Raw genomic sequence first — 14,829 nt, 5'->3', positions numbered from 1 at the left:
AGTCAGGATTCATTTGTCTTTTCAAGAATAAGCACAGAAAAGTTATCACTACTTCAAATTTAATATACATAGCAAAATAAGAAATATATGTATGTAAAGTATATTTTGTTTTATTAGCTACAATGTAAAGGTATATCTGATGTTATATGAACAAAAATAGATCTAATAAATAGTATAAAAATAAATATTTTAATAAACAGATACATCATCATGGTCATGTGTAGAAAAGTGATATTGCCTAATATTCCTGTAATCATCAGATAAACTGATGGAATTCATTTCACAAATCCAGCAGGAATGAGAGTCTTGGAAATGGCAGTAATAGTGGGAGTGTGGTAAGGTGTGTTCATCAGTGAGAAGCATTTCCCTGCTGGACCAGGTCTCATTCCATGCTCCTTAGTCTTCCATACAAGTTGGCTGATGAAGAGAAGGATTTCATGATTTCTGCTCTGACCACCTCCCAGGCACAAGGCAGGTATTTCTTCTCCTTCAGGTAGACAGTGATCCTGTGGAAGTATTTCCTCACAGCCCTCAGGGGAGCCTCTTCCACCCCCACCTGCTGGGTCCCACAGTCTTTCAGGTCATCCAGATGCTGATGGAGGCCACTGAGGAAGGTGTCCAGGAGGGTCTTGTTCCAAGCAGCAAAGGCCTCCTGGGTGCTGAAGAGGTTGAAGACCTGCTGGGTCATCTCATGGAGGACAGCAACAGCTTGAGCCTTCTGCACCTGCTCACCCTCCAACTGCTCCTGGGGGAAGGCAAAGTCCTTCCTATAATTCAAGCAGGAGAAAGTGGGAATTCTCCTCATTTTTGGTATGAGTGTCAGGGCCCCATCCTCATTTTTCTCAGGAGTTTCAAGAGCCAGGATGTGAATCTGAGGCAGGTCACAGCCCAGAGTGCAGGTGTTCTTGCAGCTGAGCACCACTTGGGCCAGCAGGAAAGCCAAGGGCAAGGCCATTGGGGATCCTGCAGATGCTGCTGGGCTTCTTGAGATGGGTGGTCTTGAATCTTTGCCTCTAGGTTCTCTGAAGCTCTTGACTTGTTTCTATGTCTTAAATAGGAACCAATATGCTTTCAATTTTCTGAACATTACCCCAGTATTTTCTACTTCTCTTTTTACTTTCCTTTACATATTCACTACATGTGTTAAGAAAAGTATTTTCCAACCATTTTTTTTCATTATTAATTCCCCTATCCTGCCCCTAGGCCCCCTTTTAGAATTATTTTCCCTAATTAAACTCCTGTTAAATTTTTTTTCTTGATGATATTCCTGGGATTGAACCCAGAGAAACTTTAGCAGTAAACCACATCCACAGAACTTTTTTTTTTTATTTTTATTTTAAATCCGTTATCACTACATTGCTTCAGACCTTGCTTAGTTGCTGAGGCTGGCCTCCTCTGGAGTCAGTGTGATTGCAAGTTGCATCATCTCTTGTAGAAGCTGCTGTCCTGATTAGGGTGAAGGAACATAAATTTTACCTGCAACTTCTCTGAAGACCTTGCTCTGTATATATGTCTTTATTAGGGAAGACACTGAATATTTGCCTTAATAAGGGCATTTCCTTCCTTTACCATCACCACCAAAAAGTTAGGAAATATGGCCACGTCCCTTTAAAAATCTTGCTGTGTCCCTCTGTAAACTCTCACAATCTCATTTCTAAGTTCTCTGTCTCCTGGAACACTAGTCTCCTTTCTGTCATTATAGATTAGTTTTCCTTTCTAGAATTTTTTAAAAATGGGATATTACAGAATTCACTCCTTTTTTGTCTGTCTTCTTATCCTCAGCATAATTATTTGGAGATTCATCCTTACGCTTGTGTACAATGATTCATAGCTTTCAATTACTGATTAGTATTCTATCATGTGAATATGGCATGATTTCTTTAATCCTTCACTCATGATGGACATTGAATTGTTTTCAATGTCAGACTCTTCCCAATAAAGCTCCTAGAACATTCATATGCAAGTCTGTGCATAGACACATGCTTCCTTTTCTCTTGAGAATGGACTTGTTGACTCATATGGTAGGTATAGGTTTTGCCTTCCTAAGAAAGCGTAAAATGATTGTCCAAACTAGTAGGATGATTTTCTTTTTATTTTCAGCAGCAGGTTATGAGCATTCAATTGCTCCACAATCATGCCAAAGTTTCATGACAAGGACGTTTACCCTTAGCCATTCTAGTAAATATGTTGTTGTGTCAATTTTGGTTTATTTGCATTGCTCTAATGCTTCATAATGATAATTTTTTTCCTGTCCTACTCACTATATGTCTCCCTCTTTGGGTGAAATTTTTTTATATATATTTTCTCAGTCTTTGGGGTTACCTGCTCTCTTCTGAGTTTTGAGAGTTCTTTTTTTATACATACGTAAGCTCTTTATCAGTTCTGTGACTTGTAAAAGTGGGATCCAATTTCTAAAACGTCCTAATTGTTGAGGGATATCATATAATGATGCATTTTTGGTTTTCTAAGAGCCTGCAAAACAGAGTTATAAAGATAAACAGGATTTTCAGACCAAATTTCAGTTGAAGCAAAGTTTCTGATTTGGTAATAAATATTTGACATGACCAAGTTTCTGGAGTACTCATCATCAAATCAATGAATAAGTTATGTAATTAACTTGATCCTACTAAATTAAAATAATACTCTACTGGCACTTTCAGTCTAATGTTGCAGTTTGTTTTAAACAAACTATTCTAGGAGATTAGAGACAAATAAACAAATGTTTACAATCAACAATTAATATTGAGAACAAAATGATTCGCAAAATAATTCTTTATTTTCAGTTTAACAAACATCATTGTGACCGATTTAGAGAAAATGCCACAATTGTTGAGATTTGGGATATGAGCGCCAGGAACCTTCTAACCTGTCACCATGCTCTTTGCATGTCTCACAACCACAACAGCCAAGACAGAAATCCAGATGGATGAGGATCCTGTCATCTCTGCTGGGCCACCTCCCATGCTTCATCATAGACTCAGCCACCATGCTGGTGAGCTTTCCTAAGAAAGGGTGGTGGATACACAAGGTCCCCCCACTGGCATGGGCTCCTCTATAATCAAGTCATTTTATATGCATTATCTGTCCTAAACTACCGTGATTTCTGACGAAGGTTCTACCATATCCACATATATAATTTTTAGTCATGTTTCTAGTTTGATGGCATGTCCATCTAAATATTTTACCTATTTTGGTGTTGTTTTTTAAAAATTGTGTTTTCAAAGCATTTAAAACATATATCAATAGATACAAGAACTTTATCAAATATGTGACTTGCAAATGTTTTCTCCTACTCTGTGGCATACTGTTCATTTCCTTCAGAGTGAAAGTGTCTAATGTTCCCTAAAGTGCCTCCACATCAGCATTATTAACTGCAAAAAAGATGATAGACATCCATGCTGCTATTGCACTTCATCTGCATCTCCATATATTTAGGCAACATGTATATATTTGTATGTGGTCCATTTGTTTTCCAGGGTCTTCTTATCACTTAAAGGCTGGATAAGGTAGCTCAACCACCTAATCTTTGTTCATAGAAGTCCAGCATCCTCTGTATGAAAAACCAGAAAGTGTAAGGTAGCTCTGTTGTCATTGCTCTGCTGTCTAGTCCTGCAAATTTGGCTCATCATAAAGGTCTGACCACCATAGACTTTATTCCACATACTCTTTGAGTCATGGACCAGGACATTTGCTCTGATTCATGCACAGAACTTCTACAGACATGAGTACTTAACTGTCAGGAGTGTGGTGCACACCTGTAATCCCAGCCACTGAGGAAGGGGAATCACATGTTCTGCAACTCAGTGAGACCTTAAGTAAAACACTGTCTCAAAATAAAATTTGAAAATGGGATGTAACTCAGGGCAAAGCAATCCTGGGTTCAATCCCAAGTACAAACAAACAAACAAACAATAACAACAACAAAAAACCTTTGTTTCATCACTGAAGTTTTGAGAAGATGGAAGAAATTTCATCACCTCCATGCACACAATTTCAAGTTGTGCAAGAGTCAACCTGTTCTGAAAAGACCTTGTTCATCCCCACCAGGGAGTCACCACTGCCTTAATCTGAGGAGTATTGCAGTTCCAGATCATCCAGGGACTTTCTGTTTTTCTCTTTCTCCTCAGAACAAGCCAACACTCAAAACCATGCTCTCTTGGTCTATTTTCTCTAGCTATAACAATGTACAACAATTAATACAGAAAAGGATCTTACATTGGCTCATAGTTCTGGAGGATGGAATGTGGCAAATCAGAAAGCTGCACCTTCTCAGATGCTGGTGATGATGCCCACCAGGTTGGCACTTTTTTTGGACAGCTGATGTCTAAACATCTTGAGTAGGAAGGGGGGTCCCTGAGCTCCATGTCACCTTAATAGTAACTACTCTGGCCTTCTCTCAGACTTCTTCTCCTGGAGTATTACTCTTTTCAAGAATCTGACTTTCCATTCCCAGATTTCCAAGGAATCTCCATATTGCTTTTCATATTGGCTGCACCAATTTGCAGTCCCACCAGCAATGTATGAGTGTACCTTTTTCCCACATCCTCGCCAACACTTATTGTTGTTTGTCTTCATAATAGCTGCCATTATGACTGGAGTGAGATGATATCTTAGAGTAGTTTTGATTTGCATTTCTCTAATTGCTAGAGATTATGGACATTTTTTCATATATTTTTTGATTGATTGTATGTCCTCTTCTGAGAAGTGTCTGTTCAGATCCTTGGCCCATTTGTTGACTGGGTCATTTGTTTTTTTAGTGCTTAGCTTTTTGAGTTCTTTATATACCCTAGACCCAAAAAACTTAAAAACAGCATACCATAGGGACACAGCCACATCAATGTTTATAGCAGCACATTTCACAATAGCTAAACTTCGGAGCCAACCTAGATGCCCTTCAGTGGATGAATGGATAAAAAAGTGTGGCATATATACACAATGGAATCTTACTCAGCAATAAAAGAGAATAAAATTATGGCATTTGCAGGTAAATGGATGGCGTTGGAGAAGATAATGCTAATTGAAGTTAGCCAATTCAAAAAAAAAAAAAACAAATGTCAAATGTTTTCTCTAATATTAGGAGGCTGACTCATAGTGGGGTAGGGAGGGGGAGCATGGGAGGAATAGATGAATTCTAGATAGGGCAGAGGGGTGGGAGAGAAAAAGAGGGAGCAGGGTATGATTAGCAAGGATGATGAAATGTGATATACAAAGTACAAGTATGAAGATGTGAACTGGTGTCAATATACTTTATATACAACCAGAGATATGTTGTGCTGTATATTTGTAATAAAAATTGTAATGCATTCTGCTGTCACTTATTTTTTAAAAAATGAATAAAAAAGAATCTGATTTTCATGCTGCTCTCTGAACAAATGCATAGTTTCAAATAAAACATTTACAAACTTCCATTCAAAAGTTTTGTGAAATTTGGTGGTTACTAAGCCTCTTTGATATTTAGTTTCCTGTCCTATAAAATGGAAAAATGTAGAATAAGTATCCACTATGTAGGCAAACTGCTTATGTAAGGATGCATATGAAGAGGATCAAATTGAAATATGTACATACGTGCTCAGCCCAGTACCTTTTCATTAGAATCTCTGAGAAAACGGCAGCTGCAAATGACAGTAATGGCCAAAATATCCCAAGTACCAAGAAGTGAGTCTGAAGACCAAAACCTTGCCAGTGGGCATATGCTGGTCAGGTAACCCGGAATTCCTTGGAAAGTTTCATTATCCCAGGGCAAGCACTGGAAAACTGGTGCCTTCTGTTCCTTTGAATTTCCTTTCACCTATGATTCCTGCCTTTTAGCCTGGCTTAACAATTGGATTTAATCTTGTGCACCTGTCTTGGATTGTTGCTTTGAGGAGTGTGTGGCTTCAAAGATACAGACAACCAGGAAAACTACATAAGATATTCCCAGAATTCTGTCTGACCAAGCTGGGAGGCCAGGAGCAGACTTGGTTTTTGAGAAACATGGAAACAAAACTAGACAGATGGGTAGAGTAGAAACAAGTTCCTCTGCCCTCTATTCCCTTTCTCTTAAAACTGACATACATACTCAAAAGTCCATAAATCTTGACTGTAGTATGAGGACCAAAATCAAGTTATGTCATAAATGTCAGAAAAGTAACTCACCCTCAATCTTAAGGGCACACAGATATCTAAACTCCTCTCATGGGCAGAGCATTCCCCAGACAGGAAGGGCTTAGGCTCACTACAAGAGCTAGTATGTTCCTTTGTTTCACCTGAGAGCTAAATTCTAACTTCACAACCATAGAGCCTGGAGCACAGAACAGAAGCAATGGGCACCCCAGGTTTCCACTCCCAAGTCATTTGCTCACCTACTCCTCCCGAAACCCACAGCATACAACCCACACTTATTGCCCAATAAGGTTCAGATCCCCTTATTATGAAATACCTTGTATATTACATGTGGCTTCTTTGGAATTTAAATTCCTCAGGGGAATTTAAATGTCAGGATTTTAAATTCTAGCATGGGCTGGAAATTCTACTATTTTGCAGGCACATTTTACAAAGAGCATCTAAGAGGTGTACTCAATGTTAACAGAGGTTTTATAAGTCAAGTTGAAATTGAAACTACCACATGGATTTTTGCATCATAAATAATTTATTTTCCAATGTAAATATTTAAATAAATAATAAAAATAACATAATTTATAAATTAATTAAAAAGTTAAAAACCTCTATTGTCTTTTCAAGGCACCCCATTTGCTGTCTGTCACTGAATGAGCCTCTGCTGGTTGAAGAATGCCTGATCTCATTGTCTGGTCCAGACGTGGTGCCTACTGGGCCATCTTCAGTTTTGGAATTTGTCTGTAAGTCTGTTAATGAAGGAGAAGTTCCAGAAGAGTTCCTCTCTGATGACTGTCCAGGCACAGCTGCTGTACTCCTTGGCCCCCAGGTACATCCGGATCCTCAAATAGTAGCTCTTCAGGGGCAGGATGGTCCCGGAGTATACCTGGCTTTTGTTTTCCTCCCCCAGTTTCTCTACCACCATGTGTTCAGGAGGTCCGTCTGCTGATGGAATTCACGAAGGAGGTCTGTGACAATGGTGTTATTCCAGTCAGGATTAGAGTAGCCTTTTTTGAAAACATGAAAGATGTCCTTGAGCATCTCATAGATGACAAAGGCAGCGTGCTCCTTCTGGAACTGCTGTGGATGTTTGATCTCCTTGGGGATCTTGAAGTCCATCCTGTCACTGAGGCAGTCTGCAGGCCTTACATTCAACTGCTCTAGGAGCTTCTGACATTCCACACTGCTGTTGAACTGTTGGAGTCGAAGCAGGTTGTAACTTAGGGAAAGAGCTGTGGTGGAGAAGCACAACAGGAGAGCCAGTTGAAGGATGCACCTGTTGTTCATGATGACAACCAGAACAGCACTGCCTACAATCTATGCAAGGTTACACAGACTGCACAGGTCTGCAATGTGAATGTCCTGGCTCCATGGGGATGGGCTACTTATATGGGATGGTCCTCTCTCTTTCAGAGAAATTTCCCACTTTCAGTTCTCCCTTTAATTTTTACTATGTCATTTTCTTCTTATTGCATTCTTAAGAGTTTCTAAAACCTTTCTTATTTAAACTCCTGATTACTCTATATAAGGTATATTAGGGAAAATATACACAAACTGTGAGAATTCCTAATATTGTATAAAGTTTCAGTAATTTCTAAAGCAAAAAGGGAGAAAGGGACTTTAGAGGAAACAAGAGAAGCCCCAAATAGCTAAGAGTCATTAACTGAAAAGCCACTCACAGAACAGCAGCTGGATTGGGGGTTTTGCCTATTGCAATGGTAGGTTCATGTGAGAGGGTCTGGGGGAGTTCAGAGAGACCTTGGAATAGTGCAGAGAAGAGAAAGTTTCAAACCAACTGTGTCTGAAATAGTGACATGTCTTCCATTTTGTTGGCTTACATCCTTGCTCTTGAAGTTGTTAGCCACCATGTGAGGGGTCTGACTGCCCTGAGACCACTGTACTCTAGGGAAGCCCAAGCTAGCTCAGGGGAGGCCAGGTGGAACTTTGCAAGATAATTTAAATGTTTCAGCAATTAAATCCCTTTAACTTGCAATATTATGACTAGAAATCTACCTATGGCTGTCCCTGCAGACGTGTGTGTGAGTGTATAACACACACACACACACACACACACACACACACACAATATCTACAAATGTCCATCAGGAGAAAAGTGATTAAGTAATACCATAGTACAGACAAAATGGAATATTATTGCATCATTAAAATGGAAATAGCTGATATAAACCTATGTCACAAATATGTACAATGAAATGAACATAATATATGAAATATATAATACTATACTAATTAATATATAATATAAAATAAACAAATATATTAAATATATAATTATAATGTCATATAATACCTGTAAAGCATAATATATATCATATAGTATAATATATCATAATTATTATATTATAACAGATTATCTATAAAATAATGGAAATGGTAATATTGTTTGTTTTATAAATTAACTGAAAGTCACACACAAACACAAGTTTACATGAATACATATGCTGACACATGCATATTATCTTTTTCAACAGGTACATTCACTCAAATGTTAATAGTAGTCACTTGCAGCGAAATGGTGACAAGGGTGAGAATGTGGCTTGAAAGAAAAATTTTTCCATTTTCACAGTGTAACTTTAAAAATATTGATAATTTTTTAGTGTACAATTTCTTATTGGTGCATTATAATTATGTATAGTAGTGGGATTCATTAAGCCATATTTATACATGCACACAAAATAACTGGATGCAACTCACTCACTTCCCTCCTGCCTCCCCTGACCACAATCACATATAAGAAGAGCCATGCGGCATCCTAATCATTCAGTATACTTTGTTTGAGGAAAGTTAAAAAGCCTTATTGTATTTAATATATCCCTTTTTTAAATCACATTTAATTTTTTTCTATACCAAAAATACGTTATTGGTATCATTAAAAAATATAGTTATAAAGGAGGAGTAAGTCTTAGTGTCTACAGCACATACAGGAGGCGACTCTGGTTCATAATAACTTATTAGATATTTTAAAAGAACTGGAAGAGAAGAGTTTGATGATTCCCAACTCAAAAACATGACACTGTTTCAGGAGATGGTGGCATAGTCTGGCTGTTAAATGTCCCCTCCAGGCCATGTGTTAAAGCTTAATCCCCAGGGAGCTGCCAAAGGGAGGTGGTGGAGTCTTTTGGAGTTGTCCTCTAGTGGGAGGTTTGAAGGTCACTGCTGGTGGGTCCCTGAAGGGCATTTTGGGAACCTGGCCCACTCCTCACTCCCTTTTACTCCCTGGAAATCAGGTGGTAGTGTTTGTCCTCCTATGGTGAATCCCTGCACTTGTCAGGCACCCAAAGCAAAGGGCCAATTAATCAGAGACTGCAACCACCAAAATGTCAAAAGTTAATTATGTACATTTTAAAGTTAATTATCTAGGGTATTTGTTATGGTAAAAGAAAACTGACTAATCATGGTGAAAATGCTAGTTACCCTGTTTAAATCATTACACATTATAAACATGTATAATGATTACCCCACTGTACAATATAAATGCTTATAATTATCATGTCTATGTCAATAAAAAGCCCAAATATTTGTTCATATCATAAAGGATATAAGATGCTATGAGAAACAGGTATATAATAATAAAGAGACAAATTTATAAAAAGAAGTATAGCAACATCATAATACTCATTTATTTTGTTTGATTTAACACAAAAGACTGATTTTCCCCTTTTTTCTTTGTGTGATTTTCCAGTTTTCCACTGCCAAACATGTGTTCTCTTGTAATAGACCAATCTGCACAAAAGAGGAACAATCAACCACCAAGTGTCAAGGCAATTCTGCCTCTTCTGTGGGTTTTATTCTCACATTTTGGAGTTTGCATGTGAGCTCATGAAAGTTGCATAGCTATTTCCAAAGTTCTAAGAAAAAGTAGATTCTAAGATAATGAAATTTTGAAAAAAATAAAATGATCTTGCAGCTGTTTCACTTATGCATGTCTTGTTATGTCAGTGACTGAGTAATTCTTTGGGGAAACTCCATTTTGAAAACAATCTTAGGATAAATCTGGAATTATCCATGACTCACAACACAAAGACCAATGCAAGGTGTTTCAGAGCTCAATCCTTTCTACTAAGAGGAGAACAATCCAGGGAGTCTGGTGATTAGGACCTGCCCTTTCAGGACAACTTGTGAGCTCATTTAGAGTTGATCTCTCCTGGTGCAGCCTTGGGCCTCCTCCTTGGGCCACATCTAGTGGTTTCTGATCCTCCCATGCTGAAATGATCATCAGAGTTCATTCTATGATAAGAGAAAAGCCACAGAAGTGGAAGCTGTAGTAGTAGTTGTTGTAGTATTGTTACTAATTCTTGAACACTTACTATACAATGTTTTCTGAATAATCCTCATAATAAACATTTGAGTGATATGTTAGTCCATTTTTTATTACTGTCAAAAAAATTCTTGTTTTTGAGAGTGAGAGAGAGAGAATTTTTTTAATATTTATTTTTTAGTTATTGGCAAATACAACATCTTTGTTTGTATATGGTGCTGAGGATTGAACCTGGGCTGCACGCATGCCAGGCGAGCGCGCTACCACTTGAACTGCATCCCCAGCCCTCAAAAAAATTCTTGAAGTAGGCTACTTTTTAAAGAAAATAGGTGTACTTAGCTGGCAGTTCTAGAGATTTAAACTCCAAGATTGGGCGGCTCCATTGATTTGACCAACTCACTCTAAAGGTCAGATGCAGTGTAATTCAGGATAACCTAATAATATCACTGTGTGTGTAAGTCACTTGTAACTCTGGTATAAAGGGGAAAATTTTAGTAACTTTAAGTAACTACAGCTACAAATATTTGTTTATGGATACCCAATATAAAACGTATAACATCGAAAACATACACTGTAACAGGAGGATTAAACATATACTGCTTCTATATGCAATTGAATAAAGTTGTCAGTTTCTAATAGACTGCTGCAATTATAAGATATTCTATGTAAGTTTTATGATTACTACAAAGCAAACCATTGTTTTGTGTATAAAAAATATCAAGAGAAAGGAATGAAAGCACACCACTTCAAAATTATCAAATCACTAAAGGACATAATGATACAGGAAGAAAGGAATGAAGAAACTAATAAACAATCAGAAAGAAATTAACAGAATGGCAATAGCGAGCCCCTACCTACCAATCATTAGTGTAAATGCCAATGGACTAAACATTCCAATCAAAAGTAGAGAGTGTCTGAACAGATTCTTTTAAAATGCCCCAAGAATATGCTGTCTGCAAGAGACTTCAGCTTTAAGGACACATATGCAATGAAGGCAAAGATATGGAAAAAGCTATTCCACACTGACACTGACCAAAAGAGAACATAGGTAGTTGTACTTACATCAGAAACCGTATCATAACACAAGGATGGTCCTTACACAATGTTAAAGGGGTAAATTCATTAAGAGTATTTAACAATTGCAAAAACATATATATGCAACATCAGAACACCAAAATATACAAAGAAAGTGTGAATGAATCTGAAGAGAAAAACAGGTTGTAATGAAATATTAATAGCAATTTCTGTACCACTTTGGACAGTGGATAAATCATAAAAAATGAGGCAATATTGGAGTGGAGCTACACTTCAGTCCAAATGATCTTAACTAACATACATTAAAAGAACTTTCCATCCTACAGCAGAAACCCATTCTTCCCAACTGAATATACAACTTATTCTACAATAGATATGGTAGGCTACAAAATAAATCTGAACAAATTTAAGATTACAATCATATCATATCAGTATTATTTCCAAAATCAATGATATACAACCAGAAAAAAATTTTTGGAAATTAAATTACTCCCTCCTGAATAAGTATCGAGTCAAAAATAAATCAAAGGGGAAATTAGAAAGTACCTGAAAGCAAACAAAAATTGGAATGTAATATACCAAAACATGGAATGCAGCAAAACCAGTTCTAAGAGTGATGCTGATGGGATCAATACCTATAGAAGGGAAAAAAGAAAGCTCTCAAATGATCAAACCACCTTTTAACCTCAATAAACTACTAACAGAAAGGCAAAGGAAGCCCCCACAGTGAGTAGAGGAAGAGAGACAATGAAGATAAGAGCAGAAATAAATTAGAAAGAAACTACAAAAACAATAGGAAAGATCAGCACAAAGTGGAGAAACCTTTGATTACAGTAACTAAGAAGATTCAAAATAAATAAAATCTGGAATAAATGAGGATAGGTTACAATGATACAACAGAAATGCAAAGGAACATTAGAAACTACTATGAACAAGAGCATAATAAATTGATACTCAAAAAGAAATGGATACATGACTATTAGTACATAAACTGTGAACAATAAATTATGAACAATAGAAAATTTGAATGGACAAATAATGAAAAAGGGGATTCTGATCAATAATCAATAATCACAGAACAACAAAAAGTCCAGTACTTGAGGAATTCACTTGTAAATGCTACCAACCTTTAACAAGAATGACAGAAGAAGAAATACAACCTGATAACAAACCTATGAAAAAATATTTAACATCTCTAGCAAGTAGGGAAATGGAAATTAAAACTGAGATTCCATCTCACTCTAATAAGAATGGCAGTTATCAAGAATGAAATTAACACTGCCTGCCAACTAGCAGACCCGTGCTCAAGGCCAGGCCTGGCTCAACTCCATCATGCAACATTGTTGCCACCACCATAGCCTTCCCTACATAGGTAGCTTCAACCTTGGGCCAATAGATAGGGCCTGGTGGCAGCTGAATCTCTGAATAGGAAACTCTCCTTTTCATCCCCATCTCTGAAAGTGATTGCAGCCATCTTAGGACACCACTATGGCTACCTTGAGTTACCTCCACTATTTCAAGCACCACATTTAGTTTCAGTAGCTTTTATCAAGGGACACTAGCTGTACTTCACCAAAGTGAGGTACAGGTAATATTCAGGGACGCTACAAGATTACAGGGTAGAAACTCTAATACCACAAATTTGAACTGCAAGAAAAGATGACACAAAGACAGCATGAAAAAAAAGGGGGGGGAATGCCTGAAACAAACCAAGAAACTAAAATAATAGAGTCCATCAACAGTGCAGATGATGAAATGTCAGAGAAGGAGTTCAGAATGTACACAATTAAAATGATATCTGAATTAAAGAATGACCTACATGAGCAAATACAGGCAAACATTGAATACTCCAACAAAGAGATTAGAGAGAAAATACAGACAATCATCAATCACAGCAAAAAAGAGATAAGAAAGAAAATACAGAGAGCAGAAATTTACTTCAAGAAAGAGATAGAGATTCTGAAAAAAAATCAGAAATCCTTAAAATGAAGAAAACAATTGATGAAATTAAAAAATCAACAGGAAGAATCAACAACAGACTTGATCACTTGGAATAAAGAACATCAGATAATGAAGACAAAGTATACAGTCTTGAAAAGAAAGTTGACCACACACTGCACATGGTAAGAAATCATGAACAAAATATCCAAAAATTGTGGGATAGCATCAAAAGATCAAATATAAGATTTATGGGGATAGAGGAAGGCACAGAGATTCAAACCAAAGTAATATACAATCTCTTCAATGAAATGATGTCAGAAAATTTCCTAAACATGAAGAACTTATTGGAAAATTAAATACAACAGGCTTACAGGACACCAAATGTAAAAAATTACAACAGATGTCTACCAAGGCACATTATAATGAAAATGCCTGGCATACACAATAAGGATGGAATCTTAAAGGATGAAAGGGAGAAGAATCAGCTCACATATAGGAGGAGAACAATTCATATTTGCAGATTTTTCAACCCAGACCCTCAAAGCCAAGAGATCCTGGAATGTTATATACCAAGCTCTGAAAGAAAATAAATGCCAATCAAGAATCTTAGATCCAGCAAAATTAAGCTTCAGATTTGATGGCAAAGTAAAAACCTTTCATGATAAACAAAAGTCAAAAGAATTTACAACGAGATAGCTTGCACTACAGCCTGCAAAATATTAAAAAAGGAGGAAATGAAAAACAATAATGAAAATCAGCAAAGGGTGGAACTATACTAAAGGAAAGGCCAATCAGAGGAGAAAAAAGTCAAGCTAAAAACCAAAATGACTGGGAATACAAATCATATTTCAATAATAAACCTAAATGTGAATGGCCTAAACTCATCAATTTAAAAACATAAATTGGATTAAAAATAAAGACCTAAATATACGTTGCCTTAAGAGATTCATCCCACATAAAAATGCATCCACAGACTGAAGGTGAAATGGTAGGAAAAAATGTACAACTCACAGGGACCATATAAACAAGCAGGGTTTCCATCCTCATATCTGATAAAGTGGATTTCAAACCAAAGTTACTGAAAAAGGTTAAAGAAGGACATTTCATACTGTTTAAGGGTTTCTTACATGAACAAGACATAACAATCATAAATATCTATGTTCTAAACAATGGGGCATACAAAACGAACAAACAAACCCTTCTAAAATACAAGAACCAAATAGACCACAACACAATAATACTGAGAAACTTTAATACACCTCTCTCAACACTGGATATATGTTTCAAACAAAAACTAAACAAAGAAACTATAGAACCCAATAATGCAAACAATAATTTAGACTTAACAGACATATATAGAATATGCCATCCATCAACAAATGAATATACTTTCTTTTCAGCCACACATGTATCATTCTCCAAAATAGACCATATGTTATGTCACAAAGCATACCTTATCAAATACAAAAAAATCCAAATAC

General features: G+C 36.8%; 2 protein-coding genes across 2 annotated transcripts; both read right to left on the bottom strand.

Annotated features, from left to right (window-relative positions):
* Positions 1-382: 382 nt before the first annotated feature.
* Positions 383-955, bottom strand: LOC144376896 (interferon alpha-5-like). The gene has a single exon (XM_078045152.1). It carries the CDS (start codon positions 953-955, stop codon positions 383-385), a length of 573 nt encoding a protein of 190 aa, XP_077901278.1.
* A 6,053-nt stretch (positions 956-7,008) lies between these two features.
* Positions 7,009-7,380, bottom strand: LOC101975434 (interferon beta). The gene has a single exon (XM_021733695.2). The coding sequence runs from the start codon at positions 7,378-7,380 to the stop codon at positions 7,009-7,011; it is 372 nt and encodes a 123-aa protein (XP_021589370.2).
* Between the last annotated feature and the right edge of the window lie 7,449 nt (positions 7,381-14,829).

Source organism: Ictidomys tridecemlineatus, chromosome 4, assembly GCF_052094955.1.
Source record: "Ictidomys tridecemlineatus isolate mIctTri1 chromosome 4, mIctTri1.hap1, whole genome shotgun sequence".
NCBI classification, from domain to species: Eukaryota; Metazoa; Chordata; class Mammalia; order Rodentia; family Sciuridae; genus Ictidomys; species Ictidomys tridecemlineatus.
The sequence above is the reverse complement of the archived record's forward strand: the minus strand, read 5'-3'. Positions and strand labels throughout refer to the sequence as shown.

What these genes read in the sequence shown, in the direction of transcription:
- LOC144376896 (XM_078045152.1), bottom strand. Translation starts at nt 955, where the DNA reads ATGGCCTTGCCCTTGGCTTTCCTGCTGGCCCAAGTGGTGCTCAGCTGC.
- LOC101975434 (XM_021733695.2), bottom strand. Translation starts at nt 7,380, where the DNA reads ATGAACAACAGGTGCATCCTTCAACTGGCTCTCCTGTTGTGCTTCTCC.